This window comes from Sander vitreus, chromosome 16 (genome assembly GCF_031162955.1).
Source record: "Sander vitreus isolate 19-12246 chromosome 16, sanVit1, whole genome shotgun sequence".
NCBI lineage: Eukaryota > Metazoa > Chordata > Actinopteri > Perciformes > Percidae > Sander > Sander vitreus.
In genome coordinates this window covers 1602482-1629651 of record NC_135870.1, presented here as the reverse complement: position 1 = coordinate 1629651, position 27170 = coordinate 1602482, and the positions used below count along the sequence as shown (strand labels likewise).

The following is a 27170-nucleotide window of genomic DNA, read 5'->3' as shown; positions in this document are numbered from 1 at the left end:
TATTTAAGTTGAGTTAATAGCTTATATACATTGCAACAGCCACACCAAGCCAGCCAGGGGCTCTGCTGTTTGACCCATCCACCCCCCCAACCAACCTCCTTTCATGGATTTTCTGGCTTTCATAGTACTACTACTACTCTCTACTGTTGTCTCTCTACATACTACTCTCTACTGTTGTCTCTCTACATACTTCTCTCTACTGTTGTCTCTCTACATACTACTCTCTACTGTTGTCTCTCTACATACTACTCTCTACTGTTGTCTCTCTACATACTACTCTCTACTTTGTCTCTACATACTATACTACTCTCTACTGTTGTCTCTCTACATACTACTCTCTACTGTTGTCTCTCTACATACTTCTCTCTACTGTTGTCTCTCTACATACTACTCTCTACTGTTGTCTCTCTACATACTACTCTCTACTGTTGTCTCTCTACATACTACTCTCTACTGTTGTCTCTCTACATACTACTCTACGTTGTCTCTACATACTACTCTACTGTTGTCTCTCTACATACTACTCTCTACTGTTGTCTCTACATACTACTCTCTACTGTTGTCTCTCTACATACTACTCTCTACTGTTGTCTCTACATACTACTCTCTACTGTTGTCTCTCTACATACTACTCTCTACTGTTGTCTCTACATACTACTCTCTACTGTTGTCTCTACATACTACTCTCTACTGTTGTCTCTCTACATACTACTCTCTACTGTTGTCTCTCTACATACTACTCTCTACTGTTGTCTCTCTACATACTACACATACTACTCTCTACTGTTGTCTCTCTACATACTACTCTCTACATTCTACACATACTACTCTCTACTGTTGTCTCTACATACTACTCTCTACTGTTGTCTCTCTACATACTACTCTCTACATTCTACACATACTACTCTCTACTGTTGTCTCTCTACATACTAATCTCTACTGATGTCTCTCTACATACTACTCTCTACTGATGTCTTTCTACATACTACTCTCTACTGTTGTCTCTCTACATACTACTCTCTACTGTTGTCTCTCTACATACTACTCTCTACTGTTGTCTCTCTACATACTACACATACTACTCTCTACTGTTGTCTCTCTCTACATACTACTCTCTACATTCTACACATACTACTCTCTACTGTTGTCTCTCTACATACTACTCTCTACTGTTGTCTCTCTACATACTACATACTACTTTCTACTGTTGTCTCTCTACATACTACTCTCTACTGTTGTCTCTCTACATACTACACATACTACTCTCTACTGTTGTCTCTCTACATACTACTCTCTACTGTTGTCTCTCTACATACTACTACTCTCTACTGTTGTCTCTCTACATACTACTCTCTACTGTTGTCTCTCTACATACTACTCTCTACTGTTGTCTCTCTACATACTACTCTCTACTGTTGTCTCTCTACATACTACTCTCTACTGTTGTCTCTCTACATACTACTCTCTACTGTTGTCTCTCTACATACTACTCTCTACTGTTGTCTCTCTACATACTACTCTCTACTGTTGTCTCTCTACATACTACTCTCTACTGTTGTCTCTCTACATACTACTCTCTACTGTTGTCTCTCTACATACTACTCTCTACTGTTGTCTCTCTACATACTACTCTCTACTGTTGTCTCTCTACATACTACTCTCTACTGTTGTCTCTCTACATACTACTCTCTACTGTTGTCTCTCTACATACTACTCTCTACTGTTGTCTCTCTACATACTACTCTCTACTGTTGTCTCTCTACATACTACTCTCTACTGTTGTCTCTCTACATACTACTCTCTACTGTTGTCTCTCTACATACTACTCTCTACTGTTGTCTCTCTACATACTACTCTCTACTGTTGTCTCTCTACATACTACTCTCTACTGTTGTCTCTCTACATACTACTCTCTACTGTTGTCTCTCTACATACTACTCTCTACTGTTGTCTCTCTACATACTACTCTCTACTGTTGTCTCTCTACATACTACTCTCTACTGTTGTCTCTCTACATACTACTCTCTACATTGTCTCTCTACATACTACACATACTACTCTCTACTGTTGTCTCTACATACTACTCTCTACTGATGTCTCTCTACATACTACTCTCTACTGTTGTCTCTCTACATACTACTCTCTACTGTTGTCTCTCTACATACTACTCTCTACTGTTGTCTCTCTACATACTACTCTCTACTGTTGTCTCTCTACATACTACTCTCTACTGTTGTCTCTCTACATACTACTCTCTACTGATGTCTCTCTACATACTACTCTCTACTGTTGTCTCTCTACATACTACTCTCTACTGTTGTCTCTCTACATACTACTCTCTACATTGTCTCTCTACATACTACACATACTACTCTCTACTGTTGTCTCTCTACATACTACTCTCTACTGATGTCTCTCAACATACTACTCTCTACTGTTGTCTCTCTACATACTACTCTCTACTGTTGTCTCTCTACATACTACTCTCTACTGTTGTCTCTCTACATACTACTCTCTACTGATGTCTCTCTTCATACTACTCTCTACTGATGTCTCTCTACATACTACTCTCTACTGTTGTCTCTCTACATACTACTCTCTACTGTTGTCTCTCTACATACTACTCTCTACTGATGTCTCTCTACATACTACTCTCTACTGTTGTCTCTCTACATACTACTCTCTACTGTTGTCTCTCTACATACTACTCTCTACTGTTGTCTCTCTACATACTACTCTTTCTGTCCTGCCATCAAACAACATCGTCAACAGGAACCAGAAACTAAGAGAAAAAAAATGAGAGAGTAGGCGGAGAGACAATCTGTGTCCCGAAATCTCCATCCTAATATACAGAATAGACCAATTAACTGTAGTATATGTTGTGTGCTACTGTGAGACGAACATCTCTGCCTGTTTCCAGCGGAGCGAGAAGTCTTTCTAACCGGAGAGAGCAGCTGACTCTCCTTCGGCGCCTTCGGTTTGTTCTTCCCGTCCTACTTCGTTCTTTTCATTTTCTCTCTGTCACAACTCTGCCTCTTTGCCTGTTTCCCCACTCATCTCCGGTTCCCCCTCTCTCTATATCTCTCTCTCTCTGCCTCTCACCCACTTCCTCCCTTCAGTTCTGCGTTTGACCTTGTTAGATCATGTCTCAGTGTTTGTGTGTGTGTGTGTGTGTGTGTGTGTGTGTGTGTGTGTGTGTGTGTGTGTGTGTGTGTGTGCGCATGTGTGAAGGGACACAGGAGTTAATAAAACATTACGTGACTGAATGAATGGATGTGTGTGTGTGTGTGTGTGTGTGTGTGTGTGTGTGTGTGTGTGTGTGCGTGCACGCCCCAGGGCCGGGCTTTGTGCGTTGATCCTGTTGAGGCTGTGTGTGAGAAAGATAACAGGACAACCTTAGGGCAACTCTCTAATTGGCCTGCTCTTCTGCCCCGGATACTTGCTCTCTGACTTTCTCTCTCTCTCTATATATATATTTATATATATATATATATATATATATATATATATATATATATATATATATATATATATATATATATATATATATATTTGTTCCCTTTCAAATGCTGCCCTCCTATTGCTGCTTCTTTTCCTTCTCCTCTCTGCTGCGATCCAGGCGATAGAGCGTCACAGACGGCTCAGAGATGAGAGCAGGAGCCTCAGGTTGAGAGGGTTAAACACCGAGGCGGACGCTAATGAAAAACGTGTGTATTTGAAGGCAGTCATGTATTACAAGTGTATGTATGTACAGTATGTTATGTATTATAAGTACTAATATAAGTATTAACCCAAACCCTTTTTGAGAAAAAAACACCGGACATGTCAGCGCCCAAAAGATAATATCTCAAAGACGGAGCCACAGTGCCTCTGCTAAATAGTCTCAGGAAGGAACTTGTTTTGGTGGAACATGTGGACGTTGTACGTCATGCTACAGAAAACTCAGATTGGACAGATAGTCATAGGGTCCTATCTTGCACCCAGTGCAGCGCAGCGCAAAGCCCGACCCCAAGTGTCTTTGCTAGTTTAAAGCCGATGCAGTTGTCAGTTTCCCGTCGTGCATTCTGGGCGTGCTGGTCTTACAGGGAGGTGTGTTCAGGTGCATTCTGGGCGTGCTGGTCTTACAGGGAGGTGTGTTCAGGTGCATTCTGGGAGTGCTGGTCTTACAGGGAGGTGTGTTCAGGTGCATTCTGGGAGTGCTGGTCTTACAGGGAGGTGTGTTCAGGTGCATTCTGGGAGTGCTGGTCTTACAGGGAGGTGTGTTCAGGTGCATTCTGGGAGTATTGCTATCTTGAGGCAGCGGAAAGTGATGGCACCATTGACCAACAAAAACCTGGTCTAAAGTCAATAACGCAGCATTTCATTGTTATTTTAACAGAGCATTAGTAAAATGCTCCTAGGCTCGTGCACAGCGCGTGCGCACTATGCTTGTTACACACACAGGGACGCACAGCAGCACACACACATGCAGAAGATTACATATACAAATATCACGGTGCAAATCCTCCATCCGCCGGGCCGGGCCGGGTTCTGACAGATATTTAGAAATGATTTTCGGGTTTGGGTCGGGCTCGGTCGCATCAGCGTGATAAGACATTGAACATTTTTAATTTAAAACATCTTCTTATGTGGTGCGCGCCTGTGTTAACGTGAGCTTGCTGCCCCGTGTGAGCTGATGACCTCATCTGTTGACATTTCTGAATGCCTTCCTCCAGCTGCTTAATGAAAGCTTTCACACAAACAAACCTACATGTGTCATTAATATGAGAAAAAAATGATCCGCACTCTACAGCACAACTCTGTTATGGCTTTGGCTTGTTGTTCTGTGTTTTGTTTTATTGTGGTTTTCTGTTTTGTGTTTTTGCCCTGTTTCCTGTTGTATTTTGACGGTCTGGTTTTCTGTCTTGTCTTGTTTTACGTTTCTGTGTTTTCCCGCCCTTGTGATTGCTCTAATGTGTTTCACCTGTTTCCCAGCCTTGTGTCACCTGTCTTGTGTTTCCTCGTTACCCTGTGTATTTAGTCTTTGGGCGTTTCTCAATCTGTGTTCTTCTATTGACTTGTGTTCTTGTGTCCCTGTGAAACGTCATCTTGTGTTGCCAAAGTACTGTCCCAATACACAACTTCGCATTTCACCAAGAACAGTTAAGATTCCCGGAAATGTTCTTGACACGAACATTTTACCGAGGATGCATTGGTTGGTAACTTGTATGAACTTCGCAGCACCCGTATCCCAACATTCATTTCGGCATTCAATGATGGTCGGGTTTCCGGTACATAGACAGCCCAAAATCTTATTCATCACTAAATTCACTTCTGAGAACATTTTAGGCGAGAAATGAACGGTTTCGAATATAGGCAGTCTTGCGCAAATCTTTGCCGAATTGACAATTTGCTCCAAAGTTTTCAGAGGTTTTGGAGCTCCATGAAGTGACGCGGCCGCCAGCTTGCGCCTGCCCCGGCCGCTAGCTCGTCGCTGGGCCAGTCATGCTCAGAGACCCCGCTGTGAGCTGGAGGTCTCTCAGACCGCTCTCGTAAATAAGAGGCTTTTATTTCGTGGTTGACGGTTCGTTTGTTTAAATATCACAACACATGTCCATCATGAGATTAACGGGAACCTGTGGTTAACTGTCTTTTCGGAGTTAAACTCCACAAGTACACACACACACACACACACACACACACACACACAGCGCAGCAGGCAGAGGCGGGGGAGAGAGATATACCCGTTTCTTTTCGGGAGACTTGTTTAAATTATGCCATAGGCTATACATTAGATGTAGTATTTAGTTCATATTTTTTTGGTGTATTTGTTTTCTGATTTATTAGAAGTTGAGTTTCAGTCTGTATGATAAGTGAACAGTTGTACATAAAGTGGTAACATGCTATGACATGTTATGTAGACTAAAGGGGAGACACCAACCTTTATCATTTTAATTGCTAATTTCCATCTGTTGTCCCTGGGCATATACAGTGCATTACAATAATATAGAAATGATAATTCCACATAACACTAATAGGAACACATAGGACACACCACTGCATATGCCTACTTATTTTTTTAATTTAAACTGACTGAATACACTAATAATATTAGGGATCCTGTTCCACTCTGTTGAATAAGTAAGGGGTGTTTGAGCTAAACCATAAACAATAAAATTAAAGCTCAATTAGTTTCATTTTTCAATATTATTGCAATAGTTGTAACATTATCAGGTTTTCTTGTTTTAATACAAAGTGGTTATATTGTTGTGGTTTTTATTTCTAGCTGTTATTTTGGAGGCCTGCAGGTAGCCTCTGTGCTGGGGGGGTTGAGCAATAACAGGAAGAACGCAACGTCAGATCATTTTGTGTCCTTGCCCTGTTAGTTTATGTTTTCTCTTGCCAGTTTGTTTGTTCCCGTCAGTGTTCTCTGTGGTCTCTGTGTTCGGGTTTTGGATTTCCTGCTCTCTGGTCTCTTCACTTTTAGAGTGAGTTGTTGCCTGCTTTTGTTCTGGACCCTTGTGGTATGTACCCTGGTTTTCTACAAACAATACATTTTCAAGCAACGCCTGCCTGCCGCTCTCTGCATTTTGGGTCCACTATCCCTTGCTACACGCAACAAACTCCTTCAGGTAGTCACGGACAAAAGTCCCAAAAAAGTGAACAAAAGGTGGAAAAAAGACGTTGAAAAAAAGACAACTATTTTTTTAAAAGGAGAGCGACATTGTGGAGACAGAGCGAGGGCATGTCATGGTTGTGTATGTTTCAGTTTCCTGTTTTATTTTGTAGTCTGTTTTTCTCCCATGTCATGTCTTGTTTTACTTCCTGCCTCGTGTTTTCCCGCCTTCGTGATTGTCCCGCCCTGATGTGTTTCACCTGTTCCTGAGCCCTTGTGTCACCTGTTCCTTGTTTCACCTCCGTTACCTTGTGTATGAGTCTCTGTGTTTCCTTTGTCTAGGGTCAGATCATTGTATTGTATCGTGTTAGTGTGTGGAGTCTACCCCTTTGTCTCGGTGTTCCTGTTTTTGTTACTTCTGGTCTTTTGGCTTCCTTATCGTTTTGGATCTATTTTGCCTGCTGTCTTCAGGACTCGTTTCGTTCGTTTCGTTTTGTTTTAGTAAATCTTCTAGTTTACCACTGTCCTTCTTTGGTTTAAACTAGGCTTTACATCACAGCAAGTTCAACATCATTCATGATTTAGTCTCGGACAGTAAGAAAGAAACATAAATGTCTGAAGCTGGAAACTGCATTCAAACTGCATCATGTAGCAACATGCTAATCTAAATCATAATCCCAGCGCTAATCAAGCCTATTAAAGTCACAATATAATAGCTTTAACACACACACACACACACACACACACACACACACACACACACACACACACACACACACACTGTCTCTCCCCTGTGGATAGAGTGTCTCTTTTCTCTCTTTTCTGCTTTTTCAGCTTCTCGTCTCACATTTCCTTTTCACCTTTCTTCTCTTTTCTTGGTTGTGTTCTCCTCTTCCTGTTTTCCTGTCTCCTTGTCTCCTCTCATCTTTCCTCTCAACTTGTCTCCTCTTCTCTCTTTGCTCTCCTTCTTTCCATCCCTCTCCTTTGTTGTATCCTTTTATGTCCTCCTCCCCCTTTTGTTCTCTCCTTGTCTCTTCTCCTTTGATAGTTTCCTCTAAACTTTCTTTCCTTGTCTCCTTTCTTGTTTCCTTTCCTCTAATCTGCCCCTTTCCCCTCCCCTTCCTAACCTCCTCTCCTCTTTTACTCGTTTCCTCATTCCCTCTCCTTCCTTTCTCTCTTTCCCTGTTCCTTGTCTCCTCTCCCTGTTCACTGTCTCCTCTCCTCTCTGAAGTGCTGCCATCTTACAGACACTCATCATGTCTGAGAGAATTGTAAAAGCTGAAGCATTAGTCAGTGCAACGCGTCAAGCGTCGGAGATTTCTTAAGAGATTTCTTCAGATCTGGAAAGCAAAATGAATGAAAGAAGATCTGCGTCGTTTCTGAAGTCAAAAACACACCAAGGTCTCTGACAGGGCTTTCAAAAGACGAAGATTCAAATTAGAAATGAGGAAGACGAGATATTTATTTGTAGGAGTGATGAGTCCGCTCATCCGTTGTGAAGTGATTGTGTCTGATTAAGTGAGCATCTGAGAACCACGAGGACACAACAACATCCTGATGCTTTCTCCTTCTGCTGAGTTCTTCTGACTGAATATAAATGTTAAAACCCTGGACATCCTAAAGATATGAAAGATACTGCCTAAAAGATACTGCCTAAAAGATACGGCCTAAAAGATACTGCCTAAAAGATACTGCCTAAAAGATACGGCCTAAAAGATACGGCCCAAAAGATACGGCCTAAAAGATACTGCCTAAAAGATACTGCCTAAAAGATACTGCCTAAATAGATACGGCCTGAAAGATACGGCCTAAAAGATACTGCCTAAAAGATACGGCCTAAAAGATACGGCCTAAAAGATACGGCCTAAAAGATACTGCCTAAAAGATACTGCCTAAAAGATACTGCCTAAATAATACGGCCTGAAAGATACTGCCTAAAAGATACTGCCTAAAAGATACTGCCTAAAAGATACTGCTTGAAAGATACTGCCTAAAAGATACAGCCTGAAAGATACTGCCTAAAAGATACTGCCTAAATAATACGGCCTGAAAGACACTGCCTGAAAGATACTGCCTAAAAGATACTGCCTAAAAGATACTGCTTGAAAGATACTGCCTGAAAGATACTGCCTAAAAGATACTGGCTAAAAGATACGGCCTGAAAGATACTGCCTGAAAGATACTGCCTGAAAGATACTGCCTGAAAGATACTGCCTAAAAGATACTGCCTAAAAGATACTGCCTAAAAGATACTGCCTAAAAGATACTGCCTAAAAGATACTGCCTAAAAGATACTGCCTAAAAGATACTGCCTAAAAGATACTGCCTAAAAGATACTGCCTGAAAGATACTGCCTAAAAGATACTGCCTGAAAGATACTGCCTAAAAGATACTGGCTAAAAGATACTGCCTGAAAGATACTGCCTGAAAGATACTGGCTAAAAGATACTGCCTAAAAGATATGGCCTGAAAGATACTGCCTAAAAGATGCTGCCTAAAAGATACTGCCTAAAAGATACTGCCTGAAAGATACTGCCTAAAAGATACTGCCTAAAAGATACTGCCTAAAAGATACTGCCTAAAAGATACTGCCTAAAAGATACTGCCTAAAAGATACTGCCTGAAAGATACTGCCTAAAAGATACTGCCTAAAGATACTGCCTGAAAGATACTGGCTAAAAGATATGGCATGAAAGATACTGCCTAAAAGATACTGCCTAAAAGATACTGCCTAAAAGATACTGCCTGAAAGATACTGCCTAAAAGATACTGGCTAAAAGATACTGCCTGAAAGATACTGGCTAAAAGATATGGCATGAAAGATACTGCCTAAAAGATACTGCCTGAAAGATACTGCCTGAAAGATACTGGCTAAAAGATACTGCCTGAAAGATACTGCCTAAAAGATACTGCCTAAAAGATATGGCATGAAAGATACTGCCTGAAAGATAATAGAGTAGTAATATTATTGATAAGAGTTGTTCCATATCCAGCAATGGTCGAAGAAGTATTCAGATACTTTACTTCAGTAAAAATACTAATACCACACTTTAAAAATACTCTGTTACAAGTAAAAGTCCTGCATTGAAAATGTTACTCAAGTATCATCAGGAAAATGTAGTTCAAGTATTAAAACATTGTAGAAAATGTAAAAGATCCAAACAGTTGTGTGTTACATAACATTACTTAATGTGTAAAGTAACTAGTAACTGGATTGCGTAACGTGTGTTAACGGGGTTTCGGTACGTTTCCCAAAGTGCAGTGTGAACGCAAACCGAGCCAAATGAAAAATTGCTTAAATTGCTTATTGTTTAAAAAAAGGATCTTACTCTTTAACAGAAAGGTCGACCTCCTTAGAAATCCTTTCATAATGTTGTCAGACACTTAGAATATTAATCTGAGTCTGTCAGCACTTTTGCAGATTGTTTCTCTGCTGCCGACTGCAGCGATCTCGCTTCATACTGGACCAATGTCACAGATTGTTGTTCCCATCAGTCACTTGAAGGTGCTGTAGGTAGGATTGTGAAGATCCAGGACTTAGCCAAATAATGTAACATCGACAACTTCTCAGTCCTTCCCCCCTTTCTGCTAAAGCCCAAAACGGTCTCCTAAGCCCCTCCCCCCACAAGGGAGAGCTGTGCACAATAGAGCGTGTGTGAAGAGGGGGAAAGGGGAGGAAACCTATCTGCAGCTCGTGCGCGGAGAAGGAGGAGGGGAGGGTGCTATGAAATGCGTGTGCATGAGCAGTGATTGACACGCAGTTAGACACCCCCCCTGGCCCTGATTGATGCATCTGAACAGGGAGCGGTGGATTTTTGCAAATCGCACTACAGGCTGTAGGTGGTGCCACTTTTTTTTTTTTTATTACCTGCTTCATGTAGTTCTACTCCAACATAGGGTTGGCATCGCGCAGGGGGGCTGCGGACACCGCCTTTTATGGCCAATGTAGTCTGGACCTAGCCTGACAAGCCAAACGCACATCCAGCTGTTGGGTCTGGGAACTCCCCATTGGCTGGGCTCAATCCGAGGGGCGGGATTAACGGTTATCTTTCAAATTCCCTCTGCACGCAATAGGACGGCGCTCCAACCAATCAGAGCAACGCTAGTTGATAGATTACACTTTAAACTCTGAACACATCTTCCTTTTTTAAGAATGACTTCAGGGCCGTTCTTTGTTCTTTTCTCAAAGAAAAGCTGAACTCCAAGTCTTCAGAGTCGCAGCCAAAGCCGATTCCAAAGACCGCTGTTCACCAGCAGCAGCAGCCATAAGCCCCGCCCACCGACTCTATACACGATGTGATTGGCCTGACCAGAGTTTGGTTTTTCCAGCTCGCAAGCCAACAGAGAGTTGCTAGACGACCCTGGCTGCAGATTACATTTGCTGCCGCTACAGTGCGTCTAGATTTCTATGCCAGTCTGGACCCCTGTCAACCAGAGACCTCCGACCCCGAGTCAACACGCTCCCCGCGCCTCACCCGAGGGCCAGTGGTGATGCTGTGTAGGTGCCGCCGCGGTGGGGATGAGCCTTTGCTAACCTCTACCGGGCCTGGCCCAAATCGATACAGAACCCCGACCCACGGCAAGGCCTTCCCCCCGTGTGAATGCGCCACACAAAACTCAGATGTAGGGGGTTCATTTTGAAATTTCTAAATTACACGAGGTCCCCAGAAGATACTAATCCCGGCCGCATTTTCAGCAGGGGTTGTAGCCGATTCCATGGTCTGTCCCAGGACCATGGTCTCTGGCAGGGACCAGTGGGTACTGTCACTAGGGGCGCTAGAGACACTGGTCGCGACCAGGTGCTCTGTGGCACGGACCAGCTGGTCTCTGGCACGGACCAGTGGTCACAACCACTAGGGGTGCTAAAGACACTGGTCGCGACTCAGTGGGCTCGCCCTGTGGTCCCTGTGGTCCCTGTGGTCTGCGAAGCGGCTTTAGTATTTTCTCCCCTTTCCTGTCGTTTTGGCAGCACAGTTAGCTGGATAAATGTCAGAGATCATAATCTTTTGTCTATAAAACACACTATATCAGATGTATTATGATTATTATTGTTATTATTATTGATTATGAAGGTCTGTGTGGTCAGGACCAGCTGGTCTCTGGCACGGACCAGCTGGTCCCTCACAGACCAGCTGGTCTCTGGCACAGACCAGTGGTCACAACCACTAGGGGCACTAAAGACACTGGTCGCGACCAGTGGCACAGCAGTCATGACCAGCTTCTTACTGGCACAAATAGTCCAGGCAAAGTAGCGTTTTACGACAGACTAATTGTAAAATAATTACTTTTTGCAGCTTAGATCATTTCTATAATGTGTCCAGAACAACATACTAAAAGTCCTAAGAAATCCTAGTTGAGGAAATATGTTTAATTCTCATCAATCCGAGATGTGTGCCAGTAAGGTCAGACAACAATACACCCAAATAAGCTTAATTTTTTTCCTTTACTCCTACCACAATAAAACTTTACATAGTAAAAGTATACATGAAAAGTAACTTTTTTTGTATTACAATTTTTTTTATGAATTTGAATATGCACATGAGCTCCACACTTATTGAATATGTCCTAATTTGCATAGGCAGAAACACCATTCATATGTATGACAAATACATCAGCCCAGTCTTCATCCAATCAACCTACTGCCAATGGGTGAAGGCAATGCTGCTTTTAGCCTGGCCTCTAACCTGAAAACTGCCTGGCTTGGTAGTACCTGCCAGGGGTATAACCTCGCCGGTGTAGTCTTCAGGGTCACGGAGGCACACAAGCCTCCCCACCACGACAAGGTAGCAAAATGTAATCTCACCACGTTACTAATGACTAAGATGGCTATCCTGACTTTCTTCTGATGTTATCTGTGGGGGAATGTCATTAGGTAAGGGTTGTTCGCAAATAAAAAAAGGGGTGATTGAATGCAAAACCGATGTTACCTTGTCATAGTTGAATAATGACAGTTTGGTGGGTAACTAGGACATACAGAGAACCTCAAAATCCCATTGACACCTCTTTCCTCTGCAAATCTCACTATTTGAAACTGCCTCTGAAAACGGGCAGATCTCAACGAGCCGCCTAGTTGACGTCAACTCGGCGGCTCCTCCTCATTTGGCTCTAGTCTCTATCTTTGTCACGCCCAAACATTTACACAGGCTACACCACTGAGCTGAGGTCAGCTTAGTCTTCTGAACAGGTCACGTAGATCTCAGAAATTGTATACATTGTTATACGCCGCTGCCCTGACAGAGCTCCAGGGCCTGCAGCTCCCCTCTTCCTGCTAAATGGCCGGTGTGTGTGAGCGAGTACGCGGTCAGCGAGCTTGTTACGCCAGCAATCTCTTACCGCAGGTTCCAGTTAATCTTATAATGTGTGTAATTATAATGTGTTGAGTTATTTAAACAAACGATCGGGGAAATAAACGCCTCTTGTCCGCGAGTCTCATTGATAGAGCCTGCGGCTGGATGGAGCTCCATCAATGAGAGCTAGCTAGCCTCCTCTTAGAATTCCTCTGTAATTCACAAAAATGCATTAAATTGAAATCAGACACCATTGTTATCTTTATAAGACCTTTGGGTAGATGTTGTATAAGTGGCGTGACGAAATTCAAACTGTAAATAGACTCAAATTACGCCGAAAATGAAGCTAACTAGCCGCGATCTGTACACATAGGATTGGAGGGACAGTCGCAGCTAACGAAACCCCTAATGTTCACAAAAATTCATTTAATTGAAATCGGACACCATTGTTATCTTTATAAGACCTTGGGGTAGATGTTATATAAGTGGCGTGACAAAATTCAAACTGTAAATATAGCTACTGTAGTTATGCTCCATGGAGCTCCGCGTAGCCCCGAGTACTCCAGTAGTCCAGTACCCAGGGAAACGGTGACTTTCACTGGGTATGGGGGTTGCCGTTTTCTCGTCAGACTGTGTGGCGCTCCTAGCTAAAGTCCGACACGTCTTACCAAATTTGCAATTAGCCATCAGTTTCCGTAAAACGTCCCATATTTGAGCTTTATATAGTTGATTTCTCGCTTAAAAAAGTCTCAGAAGTTAATTTAATAACAAAATAGCAGACAAACAATGTATAACGTTGCAGTGTCTGAAATATGAGACCTGCTGTCTCGTCTCCAGTGTATGTGGTTCGCTCAAACCAATCAGCGCGCAGCTCATCTAAATATTCATGAGCATACCATATTTGGAAGAAAATAAGAGCCATATTCACAGGGTAGTTAAGGGCCCATAGAATAGCACCCGGGCCATTTTCAGCCCAACCAATGTTACATAGCCTATTAGGAGACCTTAAGGAACAGTGTAAAATACCCTATACAATCATTCTATCACCCTTTAAAGGTCAATATAAGTCTTTTTGTGGCAAGTGACCCAGGTAAGTGTGAAAGACCTTTTCATGTATACTTTCACCGTGTGAGGTTTGATTGTGATAGGAGTAAAGGAAAAAATAAGCCCATTAGGGTGTATTTTGGGCATATTCGATTAGTATATTGCTCATTTGCATATTCAAATTAATTTTCAAAGAAACTTCTAATACAAAATGTTTTACTTTTCATGGATACTTTCATTGTATAAAGTTTTATTTTGATAGGAGTAAAGGAAAAAAAATAGCCCCATTGGGGTGTATTGTTGTCTGACCTTACTGCCACACATCTCGGATTGATGAGAATTAAACATATTTCCTCAACTAGGATTTCTTAGGACTTTTAGTATGTTGTTCTGGACACATTATAGAAATGATCTAAGCTGAAAGAAATTCTTTTAACAATTAGTTACTTTGCCTGGACTAAAAGGGCACTAACGTTACTGGTCCTGACCACCTCCTCTGTGATCTGTTCTGTTGTTTGGACCAGTTGAGTGATCTGTGGCGTGTTTGTTTGTATTTATTTTTAATACAACTTTTCACGTTTCTCACTGTGTTAGCAGAATCACCTAATGTGAGAAGCCATAATCGTTTGTCTATCCAATGTTATTGATCACTATTATTAATATAAATCATAATAACAAGGATTCAATTATTATTACTAGTCATAGTTGTATGAATAGTACTATTGATTATGCTTATGTGCCAGTAAGAAGCTGGCCATGACTGCTGTGCCACTGGTCGCGACCAGTGTCTTTAGCGCCCCTAGTGGTTGTGACCACTGGTCTGTGCCAAAGACCAGCTGGTCCTGACCACACGGATCTTCATAATCAATAATAATAACAATAATAATCATAATACATCTGATATAGTGTATTTTATAGACAAAAGATTATGATCTCTGACATTTATCCCACTAACAGTGCTGCCAAAACGACAGGAAAGGGGAGAAAATACTAAAGCCGCTTCGCAGACCACAGGGCAGACCACTGAGGAGCTGGTCGCGACCAGTGTCTTTAGCGCCCCTAGTGGTTGTGACCACTGGTCGGTGCCAGACCACAGAATCGGCTACAACCCCCTCTCCGCATTTTTCTGTCCGAGCCCGGCCCGCGTCCAACAGTTAAAATCTCATTTTTTTCTCATACTAATGACACATGTACGTTTGTTTGTGTGGAAAGCTTTTATTAAGCAGCTGTAGGAAGACATTCGGAAATGTCAACAGAAGAGCCCATCACCGCACACGGGGCAACAAGCGCACGTTAACACGCACGCACAAGAGGCCCAATCATATAGCCTTTGCATCAAGTGAAACAGGCCCATTGGCTACCTACATAATAATGAAAATGAAAATAATAATGAAAATCATTTCTAAATATCTGTCCGAACCCAGCCCGGCCCATCGGGTCCCGTTGGGTCCCGTTGGGTCCCATCGGGTACCGTTGGGTCCCGTTGGGCTCCGGTCGGGTATCTATCCTCTAGTGCGAATAGGGCTTCAGACACAAAAACATAGAGAAATAGGGTCCAGGATGAAAAAAACGGAAGTTACCCTTAATTATCTATTTATTTATCGCAAGTAATATCGTTATCGCGATGTTCGATAATGTTATCGCATATTTTCCTCATATCGTGCAGCCCTTGTTGGCTATATGACTGTTGTTATTATTTGCTAACACACATCAGACACACCATGATAACTTAAATATTCTCTCATGCTGTTACTTTCAAGTCTGCAAAACAGTTTAAAACTTCTTCTGGGGCTCACACACACACACACACACACACACACACACACACACACACACACACACACACACACCCAGCTCCATATTCACAAACACTCTGTCACGCCAAGCCTTTCCCTCCAATCGATTCGCGTCACTCGTGTCTGAAACATACTTTAATGTTCCACTGCTCTTTCTTCTGCCACTGCTATTTAACACACTTCTGTATTATCCTCTTATCTCTCCCTCCCTCCCCCTCCCCCTCTCACTTGTTTCCTTCTTTATCTGCTCGGAGCATTCGGAGGCCCCGTGTCGGCCGAATCTTCACATCATGCTTTTCAGATTCAGTCGACAGCTGATCCGAGAGACACAGACACACCAACCAACTCCAACCGTCTGAACTCTGCAGCAGAAACACTCTGTCGGTGCCTACACTAGGTTGCTATTTCTGCTCATTGTGATGTCATTTCCTGGAGTATCGTCACATGCATTATATCCCTAAAATCAGAACAACCTACGCTAATAGGTTAAGTCAGTACGCCAGAATAACTCATAAAAGTATCGACATTGCATCATGAATTTAAAAAAACATACGGTAACACTTTACTTGAAGGCATCGACATAATCGTGACATGACACTGTCATAACTATGACAAGACACTGTCATAAACATTCATGACTTCTGTCATTACGTGTCATTCGGTTTTTGTCGTGACAAGTTGACATTGTTTGGGTTGTCTTGATTATGACAAGTTGACATTAATCAAAGTGACATTACCAGAAGTTGTCTTGGTCATGACAAGTTGACATTACATTTGTTTGGGATGTCTTTGTAATGACAACTTGACATTAAACAGGATGACATTATGTCAAGTTGTCATGACAAAGACATCCATGACAGTCAGATAGTTATGATAATGTGTTAAGAAGGTAATTTGGTGTGCGATGGTGCTTATCACCTTCATGATATCTTAATGACAAATCAAAATGGTACCACTTCACTTGAGGTCTAAGAATCTATCCATTACACTGTCATAATAGTGTATGACAGCCAGTTTTGTGAAATATCCTGTCACACATCTATCTGACCAAGTGCTAGAATTGGTCTCTAACCTTGCACATCTAATTTTAATAATCATTATGTCAACATGTCATGAATACAAAAAGAGGTGGATTTTCTGTTTATGTCAAGTTGTCATAACGAAGACATCTTCTGGTAATGTCATCCTGGTTAATGTCAAGTTGTCATTACAAAGACATCCCAAACAAATATAATGTCAACTTGTCATGGCCAAGACAACTTCTGGTAATGTCACTTTGATTAATGTCAACTTGTCATAATCAAGACAACCCAAACAATGTCAACTTGTCATGACAAAAACCGAATGACACTTAATGACAGAAGTCATAAATGTTTATGACTTGTTTATAACGTTTATGACACATTAAAGGCAGTGTCATGTCATAGTTATGACAGTGTCATGTCATAGTTATGACAGTGTCATGTCACAGTTATGACAGTGTCATGTCATAGTTATGACAGTGTCATGTCACAGTTATGACAGTGTCATGTCACAGTTATGACAGTGTCATGTCAAGATTATGTCGATAACTTCAAGTAAAGTGTTACCAAACATACAAAGGTTGGACATGTGTTTTAATCAAATGTTACTAAATAAACACACAAAACAATATTCCTTGACACACCAGAAGTTATTGTTTATACGTTTTAGTTTTTGAGAAATGCTCATTTTTATGAGCAGTGTAAAGGCGTTTTGAAATGGTGTCACACGGGTTTGCACCGAACGTCACGTAACGTGCCGACGTCACCACGAGCGTGAATACATAATGACGCGAAAAGACAGAAGCCTCAGCTTTCTGCTGCGATCAGAATCAACGCTCTAGCAGTTATGTTTTATTTATTTTTATTTTAGGTCGCTTTAAACAGGATCATGGAAACAACGATCTCCCACATTACAGCTAGTTATCAGCCCGTTTCTTTTTGCATCGGGTGGCACATAACGTGACGACATCATCACGAGTAGTAATTGGCGATAGAAACAATATTACGAAATTGGCCTATGATAGAGATTTTAATTTTATTGCACAATCGCGATAATGCGAGTTGATGACGTAATCTACCCGCAAAATGTAGAGCCACGAGCTGCAACCGGCTGCAATGCAACAAAATAATTTTCTTTGCCTAATACTGAAAGTATTGTCAGTACAGTGTCTGCTCCTAAAAAGACACCAGTTTTTCCGGTTCTCTGCATCTTGGGTGGCATTTAAGAACCAAGGACTTAAACTAAGTGTAGAGCCTTTTAGAAGGGTTTGCACTTAAGGAAAGAAACCCAATACTTTAAGCTTTTTCTTTGTTAAAGTCTCTGCAGCTAGTGTACTTTAGTGTACTTTATTGTATTTTATTTATCTGCAACATTATGTTGTATAATTACAGTTTTGCACAATAAATGTTCTCAAAACTACCCACTACGTTTCTTTCTTTCTTTCTATGTAACCTGGTCTGAAATGGTTCTATTATAACGATATATATCGCGATATATATCGTTATCGCAAAAGGCTGCAATGTATATCGCAATATGGATTTTAGGCCATATCGCCCATCCCTAACCACGAGCGTATAACATGATGATGCAAAAGACAGAACCCTACTCTTTCCGCTGAAAAAAATAATGAACACTGTAACTGTTATGGCTTTTATTTTAGATTGTTTTATACAGGAGCTCCCTTCTCCGAGAGTTAGCACACTCAGAGATTGATGTTGGGGTTTTTCGGCGGTGCTAAAGGTCGCATATTGGAAACAATTGAGATGTTACACACTACCTGCACTCTGTGTGTGTGTAAGATCTGAAGAGAGAGAGAGAGAGGGGGGGGCAGAAAGTGCTTTTGAAGTTGCGTCAGTTGCAGCTCTCCTGCTTTGACCGTGTTTGTACTTGTGTTGTGTTAATCTGAGAGAGCAAAAAGCCAATTTACAGAGCTGCAAGTCTATTTCACAGCTGTTTGACCACACACACACACACACACACACACACACACACACACACACACACACACAGAGAAAGTGTTAATGACGATGTATCGCTCGGGGCTTCTGACATTTAAACACTCCTCAGAAACTCCTGTGTGTGTGTGTGTGTGTGAAGCGAACACAGAGTCGGAGTCAGAGAGTGTTTTGTGCAGCGGCTCTAATGTAGTATGACCAATCACAGGACTGCTGATGGTTTGATGGAGAGAGAGAGAGAGAGAGAGAGAGAGAGAGAGAGAGAGAGAGAGAGAGAGAGAGAGAGAGACAGAGAGAGAGAGAGACAAAGAGAGAGAGAGAGAGAGAGAGAGAGAGAGAGAGAGAGAGAGAGAGAGAGACAGAGAGAGAGAGAGAGAGAGAGAGAGAGAGAGAGACAGAGAGAGAGAGAGAGAGACAGAGAGAGAGAGAGAGAGAGAGACAGAGAGAGACAGAGAGAGAGAGAGAGAGAGAGAGAGAGAGAGAGAGAGAGAGAGAGAGAGAGAGAGAGAGAGAGAGACGAGAGAGAGAGAGACGAGAGAGAGAGAGAGCAGAGAGAGACAGAGAGACGAGAGAGAGAGAGAGAGAGAGAGAGACAGAGAGAGAGACAGAGAGAGAGAGAGAGAGAGAGAGAGAGAGAGAGAGAGAGAGAGAGAGAGAGAGAGAGAGAGAGAGCGAGACAGAGAGAGAGACAGAGAGAGAGAGAGAGAGAGAGAGAGAGACAGAGAGAGAGAGAGAGAGAGAGAGAGAGAGAGAGAGAGAGAGAGAGAGAGAGAGAGAGAGAGAGAGAGAGAGAGAGAGAGAGAGAGAGAGAGAGAGAGACAGAGAGAGAGACAGAGAGAGAGAGAGAGACAGAGAGAGAGAGAGATAGAGAGAGAAGGAATGAGAGAAACTGTAGGTACATACAGTTAAACACTGAAAGCAGATTGTGTAAATGAATTGGTGCTATTTATATAGATTTAGGGGTGCAACTACCGAGCAATTTTTACTGTTGATTGATGTGTGGATCATCTGGATGAAAAAAGCGCCAAAAACGTCAAAAAATTGAAAACTGCGTCGGAAAAATGGTCCTAAAAAAACAAGAAAAAAGCACCAAAAACGTTGAAATAATTGTCAAAAAAAAAAACATAAGAAATACGTAACAAACACTCAAAATAATTTCCAAAAAGGAGACAAGAACTGTTTAAAAAGGCAACAAAAAACGTTGGAAAAAGCCCAAGATGACGTCCTCAAAAAAGATATTCAGTTTACTGTCCCAGAGAGAAGAAACTAGAACAGATTCACATTTAACACGCTGACATCACACTTTTCTTTGATAAAAAATGACTTACATCAACTTTGCACCTCTATACAAATTCATAGTAGGAATGTGGGAAAAATCGACACAGCATAGTATCGAGATGTTTTCCGTGGCAATACTGTATCGATACACAAATGCTAAGTATTGATCTTTTATTATGGATGTGTTGGTCAGTTTGTCTTGTTACAGCACAATCGTTTCTCTGTTCCTATTGGTTGCCGGGCTCAGGTGGGTGCGTCACCGCAGCTGTGATCTAAATGTAGGAACATAGGGCTGGGGGAACATAGTTCAGAAGGGGGGCCTCTACTCGGTCTCTCTTTCAGTTTAGGGGTCCCTAAAAGATGTTGAAGAGAGAACTGGTTTTCTGCAACTCATATATATATATATATATATATATATATATATATATGACATGACTGTACCGACTCAGAGAAAGTCGTCTCGATGCTCGTTAGTGCTCGCCACGATCATCCCCGTTTACATCCAGACGCAATTATGAAGTCATTAAGACGATAAAGTGGGAAAGTCAGAGTTCAAGTAAACAGCGTGCTCATTATGCTAATGTGATGGACTTCTTAATCAGAGTAAACACAAACTGGGCATCATGTGATCATGTTTCATCCGCAGACAGTTGAAATAATTCTAACTGTTTCTGTACACTGGGGGCTGGTAAGGTTGTTGGTGTCGATGCTGGGCGAGTCTCTGCAACAGCAATTCAATTATCAAATTAACTGTAGATCATCTAATCGACCAATCGCTTCACCTCCAACACATTCTCATGAACGGGTTCGTATGATATCGCACGAAAAGTTATGCACGCGAAAACGTATGACATCATACGAAATCATATGAAGTCATACGGCGGGTGCTTGCCGTTTAAGACGCTACAGAGCTTCCTGTTGCCGGCTACAGACCTCCGTCACAGCTTGGTCGCATCAGCAGCGGTTAGTAGATGTGGATGGTTTGGAGGACTGGTTGGCGTCATAATATGGACAACACATATATAATGGAAAATAAACAACGGTTATGTCTCTGCCCTGCAAATAATAAGAAGCACATTTTCAATGAAAGGGCCGCTTCAGTTGGACACACACACACACACACACACTTGTGTTTACAAAGACATGCATTCATTCATTGACGCACCCACAGATGGAGCGAGCTGCTTAGTTCATCTGAATCAATGGGGAGCTGCTGCAGAGATCTGTATTCGTCTCGGTAAACACATCCCAGGGACGATCACTCACTCACTGATGCTGCAACCTTGATACGTGTGTGTTAGTCCGCTCAGTCTGTTCGAAAACACACAAACACACACACACACACACACACACACACACACACACACACACACACACACGCTTGAGCTGTACCTGAGATGATGGAGGCATGTCGGAATTCCTCTGAGAAATGGATCGGCTCGTAGGGAGATGTCTCGTAAAACTCTTCCCCTGAAAAACAACAGAAAAACAGAAAAGTTTTCAGCTTGAGAAGCCACACAGACACATACAAACACACACACACACACACACACACACACAGCAGCATGTCCGCGGCGAAGCCTGGTACACACCTGGCCATCTGGCTCTACCTGGAAACTACCTTCAAAGTCAAATTGTCTGTGCTGTTGTGTAGAACAGCTTACAGCAGGGACTGGAGGAAAACTGCTAGAGTGAGAAGGAGCGGCTGAATCTTATATTTCATTTTAACAGGAAATGCAGACGGAGAGACGGGAGGCGAAGAAAGAAACGGTCTGAGGTGAAAGGCACAGGTGCATGCAGGTGTTTAAAAACAGGAAGTTAGTTGTTAGTTTGGCTGCTGATGTGGCCGCAAGGGGGTAAGCGAGCGTCCATAACGCGTAGCTCCCATGGAGCCATTTTGTTGCTACCAAGCCATCACCTCTCGTTAGCATCCCATTGACTGCCATTCATTTTGACGTCACTTTTACATCTGAAGAGTTTAAAGACTCTATTTGTCCATTGTTTATTTCTAAAGAAACACGACAATGTATAAAAGGCTCCATTACCTCGTAGCTCACGTAAATTAGGCCCTATGTTCCCACAGTTCCCACATTTCCCACAAGGTTTTTTTTCCAAAATGTTCCCATATTTCCCATTTTCCATGTTGTGGGAGGATAGGGCTTAAATTGAAGGGAAATGTAGGAACACAAGACCTCATTTTGAAAATGTCCTAGAAATGTGGGAACATAGAGCTGACCCTCCCCCCCTAATTGAGCAGAAGTCTAAAGACGACTGTGAAAGATGACTCCAGAAAATAGTAACTGTGGCGTTGACACATGAGCTTAGCATCGCCTCAACAGCAGCTTGTTTTTCTCGTTACCTTGAACAGGAAATGGACGGAGGATTAGGACAGATTGTCTCTCCCTTTATCCTGTAGGTAAACACTCAGCAGAGAGTCGCTTATTCACGCTGCTTTCAGAGGCAGCGGGACATTTCCTGTTGGCACCTCGGAGAAACACATCTCCAAACTCCAAACAACTAGTGTTCAATCGCGGCGTTGTCTTTAATCTTTGCACCACACATGAGCATGCCAGACAACTCCACTGCTGATTTACTACAGTCCTCGTTCCAACACTGACCTACATTCTTCTGCAATCATTTGCCACCCGTGAGCATTTGTCTGGTATTAAGCAGTGCCGCTGCCTCCCGCCGCTGCACTGGCTCGGCTCCCACCGGTAGTTACAGAACGGAGATCATCGCGTCCCGCCAAGCATCAGCTAATTCACTCTTACACTGTGAAATAATACTTCAGGAGACACAAACAAGGCAGCGACACACACACACACACAGATTCAAGATGAAAGATCCATGATTACTTTGTGGACATGAAGGCTGCCACATAAATTAATACCAACAGTGGGAAATGCAAAGTGCAACGCAGTCGCTCATTTATGTCCTGATCATAGAAATAAAATGGATAGAAAAGCCATTTCCACTCAAATAAACGTGGCAGAATGGTCAGAGCGGCGGCCATTTTTATGTGTACCATTGCCATGGTAACGTATAAACTTCCGATAATAAGCCGACTTCCGGAAAGTCGCGGAGCTGAGGTTTTGAAGTAATGGACTAACGAGCAGTGGAGTAGTAACGTTATGAGGCAGAGAGCCGGCCGCTAAATGAGTTAGGTTAACTTCATGCTTCAGCCACACAAAGCACCCTGTTATCGCCACGAGTGACCCTTTATTCGGCTCGTTTTCTGTGAACGATGTGGCAAGGGGGTGACGTTAAGGCGGAGTTAGCAAGCTAACGTCTAGCTAATCGGTGGGCTGGCTCGCTGGTTCCGCCATGCTTTTATGCTGCATCGGTTACAGGGAATGAGCTGGGTCTAACGTTAGCGGTCCGCCGACCCACTGCCTCTGGGTCTAACGTTAGCGGTCCGCTGACTCACTGCTGCTGGGTCTAACGTTAGCGGTCCGCCGACCCACTGCTGCTGGGTCTAACGTTAGCGGTCCGCCGACCCACTGCCTCTGGGTCTAACGTTAGCGGTCCGCTGACTCACTGCTGCTGGGTCTAACGTTAGCGGTCCGCCGACCCACTGCCGCTGGGTCTAACGTTAGCGGTCCGCTGACTCACTGCTGCTGGGTCTAACGTTAGCGGTCCGCCGACCCACTGCCTCTGGGTCTAACGTTAGCGGTCCGCCGACCCACTGCCTCTGGGTCTAACGTTAGCGGTCCGCCGACCCACTGCCTCTGGGTCTAACGTTAGCGGTACGCCGACCCACTGCCTCTGGGTCTAACGTTAGCGGTACGCCGACCCACTGCCTCTGGGTGTAACGTTAGCGGTCCGCTGACTCACTGCTGCTGGGTCTAACGTTAGCGGTCCGCTGACCCACTGCTGCTGGGTCTAACGTTAGCGGTCCGCTGACCCACTGCCTCTGGGTCTAACGTTAGCGGTCCGCTGACCCACTGCTGCTGGGTCTAACGTTAGCGATCCGCCGACCCACTGCTGCTGGGTCTAACGTTAGCGGTCCGCCGACCCACTGCCTCTGGGTCTAACGTTAGCGGTACGCCGACCCACTGCTGCTGGGTCTAACGTTAGCGGTCCGCTGACCCACTGCTGCTGGGTCTAACGTTAGCGGTCCGCCGACCCACTGCTGCTGGGTCTAACGTTAGCGGTACGCCGACCCACTGCCTCTGGGTCTAACGTTAGCGGTCCGCTGACCCACTGCCTGCTGGGTCTAACGTTAGCGGTCCGCCGACCCACTGCTGCTGGGTCTAACGTTAGCGGTCCGCTGACCCACAGTCAGCTGCGACACAGTTTACGGCTCCACTAATGCGTATTGTCACTATGACAACTAACAACAATCGCCATTTTGTTGTGTTCCAATCAAATGACCACCGGAAACAGTTCAATGGCCTATCCATTTTATTTCTATGGTCCAGATTTAAGTTATTTCTGTGTAAACTGAATACGCCGGGCTGAACATGTGCCACTCTGCTTTGTTTACCTTTTTATTTAACGCTTTAAGGTTTCCCCTGGTAACTGTTTTCACGTCACAACGCTATGAAAGGACGGGAAACTGAAAATCCCCTCGCACACTTGACGATTTGACATCGGGACAGTCCGAAGTCCTCACAGACTTAGCGGGACTGTCCGTGAGTCTGTGTGTGGACATCGAGATTGGGCCATAGAGGGATGAAAGACTCGTATATGCCTATTCGGGCATCTTTCTCCGGTATTTAATTGGAACCGTAGCGTCTTCCTGATGGGAGCATTTGTATTCTGAATGCAGGACATTGCAGGAGTCGATTTGGGATATTTCAGTTGCAAAACCAACTTGGCTTGGATATAAAAGAGATTCTACAAATGTAGAAATTAAAAATATCAAAGTCTACATTCAGCGAGTGTTGAGTGACATTTCGTTCAGATATCTGGAGGTGACAGAGGGAGCCCTTTTGAAATGGCCATGAAAGTTTTTCCCTCGTTAAAATGTAGCTGAACTTTTTCAAGCGTTTTTCAACCCACTTCCTAACAAGCAAGCATGACAACGTTGGTACCAATGGATTCCTTAGGTCTTATAGTTTCACATGAAACATACATGAATATGATACGTTATCAGGATTTTGTCGGATCATTCAAATATGAATCGTTTATAAACCCAGCCCAAGATATCACCGTGAAACTTCCCCCAGTTGATTACTGACATCAAGACCATCGTTTTTGGTATTGCAAGTTTTCTGAAATGTTATGTTTAAATGTGCAAACGAGGCATCGCCTTGTTAAATATGTGCTACTTTTCATAAATGCCCAGAACAGAAATGTGAACATTGGATAAAGCCAACACATTCTCACTCCCATCCTGCCTTTGGCGTTGTAAAGTCTCCTTTAGTGTCATATCTAAACACGCTTGGTCGGGACTATTGGCGCCACTTTTGACGCAGTTAGGTTAAGGAAAAGGTCGGGGGAGGGCTTACGTTTCCATGACACGCGGGACAAGAACGGGACGGTTGGGTTTAAGAAACGTGACACGCAGGACACAATCCCCGGTCTCCTGGGTGAAAGTCTGTGTTTTTCGACCCACTAACCAACCTCCCTATGCAGATTTTCGGGCGTTCATACTACTCGCTACCGTAGTCGCTCTTATTGCTACGTCATCTTCAAGCGCCGTGTAGCTGCTGCTCTCCCCGGTGCGTTCCACACACACGCTGAGGGGCTTTTTTTATGTTGTATCTGACGCTGACAGCCACTGCCCAAACGTCCGCATTTTACGAGTTCGGAGTGAGAACGGGTCGATAAAGCCATAGTTCGAAATTCTTGTTTCATTTTGTTGACATATTAGAGTCAAAGGTTGTTGTTTTTTTACAGAGGGGAGTTTGGATATCTTTTTTTTTATCACTCCATTAATCAAAAAACAACTGTCAACAGCCGTAAAACATCCATCTTTTTCATGTTGTTCTGAATCAAACGTTGTATAAATCAGACTGTAAATGATATCTGAACAAAGGCCTGAGCCTGGAGCTTCAGAATATACATTTAAATAGGAATGAAAGGGTAAAGTTTGGTGTGAGGGTGCTTTAACACAGCTTGTTCTATAGATCGTGGGTGAAGTTGCAGCATTTATAATTTACATATGGTTGGGTTTGCGTTCACACTGCGTTAACACCAAACATTGTAAACGGTCGCTGGTCTGTTGGACAGAATATCTGAATGACAATTAATTTGTTGTAGATCTATCCAATTGAGTGCAGAGGCATTTTCTTTCCTGGTTCGGTTGAAAAACGCCCCATAATCACAGCCTGACTACAATCTGAGTATGACCACGTCAGGCTAGTCATTTATCCGGAAGAGAACTGTTTTTTTGGTGTGAAGGAAAATGACTAATTTATTGACATGTGAATTGTGGGGACTGTCTGGGCACGGGGCTGTATGATACACTGTATGGTACTGCAATTAATGGTGTTTGGGGCTTTATTTGTGTCTGCTGAATCCTTTTGAGTTATTCTGGTTGTTAGCAGGTGAATAAGTCAGGGTAGTAACATACATGTTTTCTTTCCACCAGTCTGAAAGAAGACATGTTAGGAAAGCCAAATAGCCCAGAAACTCAAAATTGAAAAAAAGTGTTTTTTCCTATAGTGTCTCTTCTTAACTAGCCTGTTTAATATCCACCAGTCACAGCTGCCATGTTTTCACGGTCTCTCTACGCTCAAACACGAAGAAAAAGGAAAAAATAGTCTAGAGGAAGGATTTCTCATCAGCAACCTCTCTAAATAACTGCTGGATACGAGTACAGACTATCTGTCTCTATTTTGGGCAGGCGGGGTAATAGCTGTAGATTGGTGCTGAGGGTAGATGAAAGGAATACTGAAAGAAAAAAGGCAGAGGTATTGGCAAAAGTACTGCTCTGTGTCTGCAATTACCGGCAGCAGATAGATTCGGAGGAGAAGCTTTCTGCCTTCTGTCCTCGGAGTCAAAAAATCTGCATTTCATGATGTACGTTCAGTCAGCGCTCAAACAAACAAACAAACAAACTTTATTCCTAGTCACATAGACACAGTACAATGTATTGACATTTTATTTTTGCATTCTTAACCCGTCCTGCCATATTAGGAGCAGTGGGCAGCTATTTATACACAACAATCCGGGGGATTCAGTGTCTTGCCCGGGGACACTTTGACATGTGGCCGGAGGAACCAGGGATTAAACCGCCAACCTT

General features: G+C 43.1%; 1 protein-coding gene across 1 annotated transcript in view; it reads right to left on the bottom strand.

The window, feature by feature from the left end:
- Window positions 1–27170, bottom strand: part of gfra2b (GDNF family receptor alpha 2b) — a 60248-nt gene that overhangs the window by 7048 nt on the left and 26030 nt on the right. Inside the window, exon 3 of the mRNA XM_078271889.1 lies at window positions 21371–21448. Coding sequence (XP_078128015.1) covers window positions 21371–21448 — 78 coding nt within the window. The remainder of the gene's footprint in view (window positions 1–21370; window positions 21449–27170) is intronic.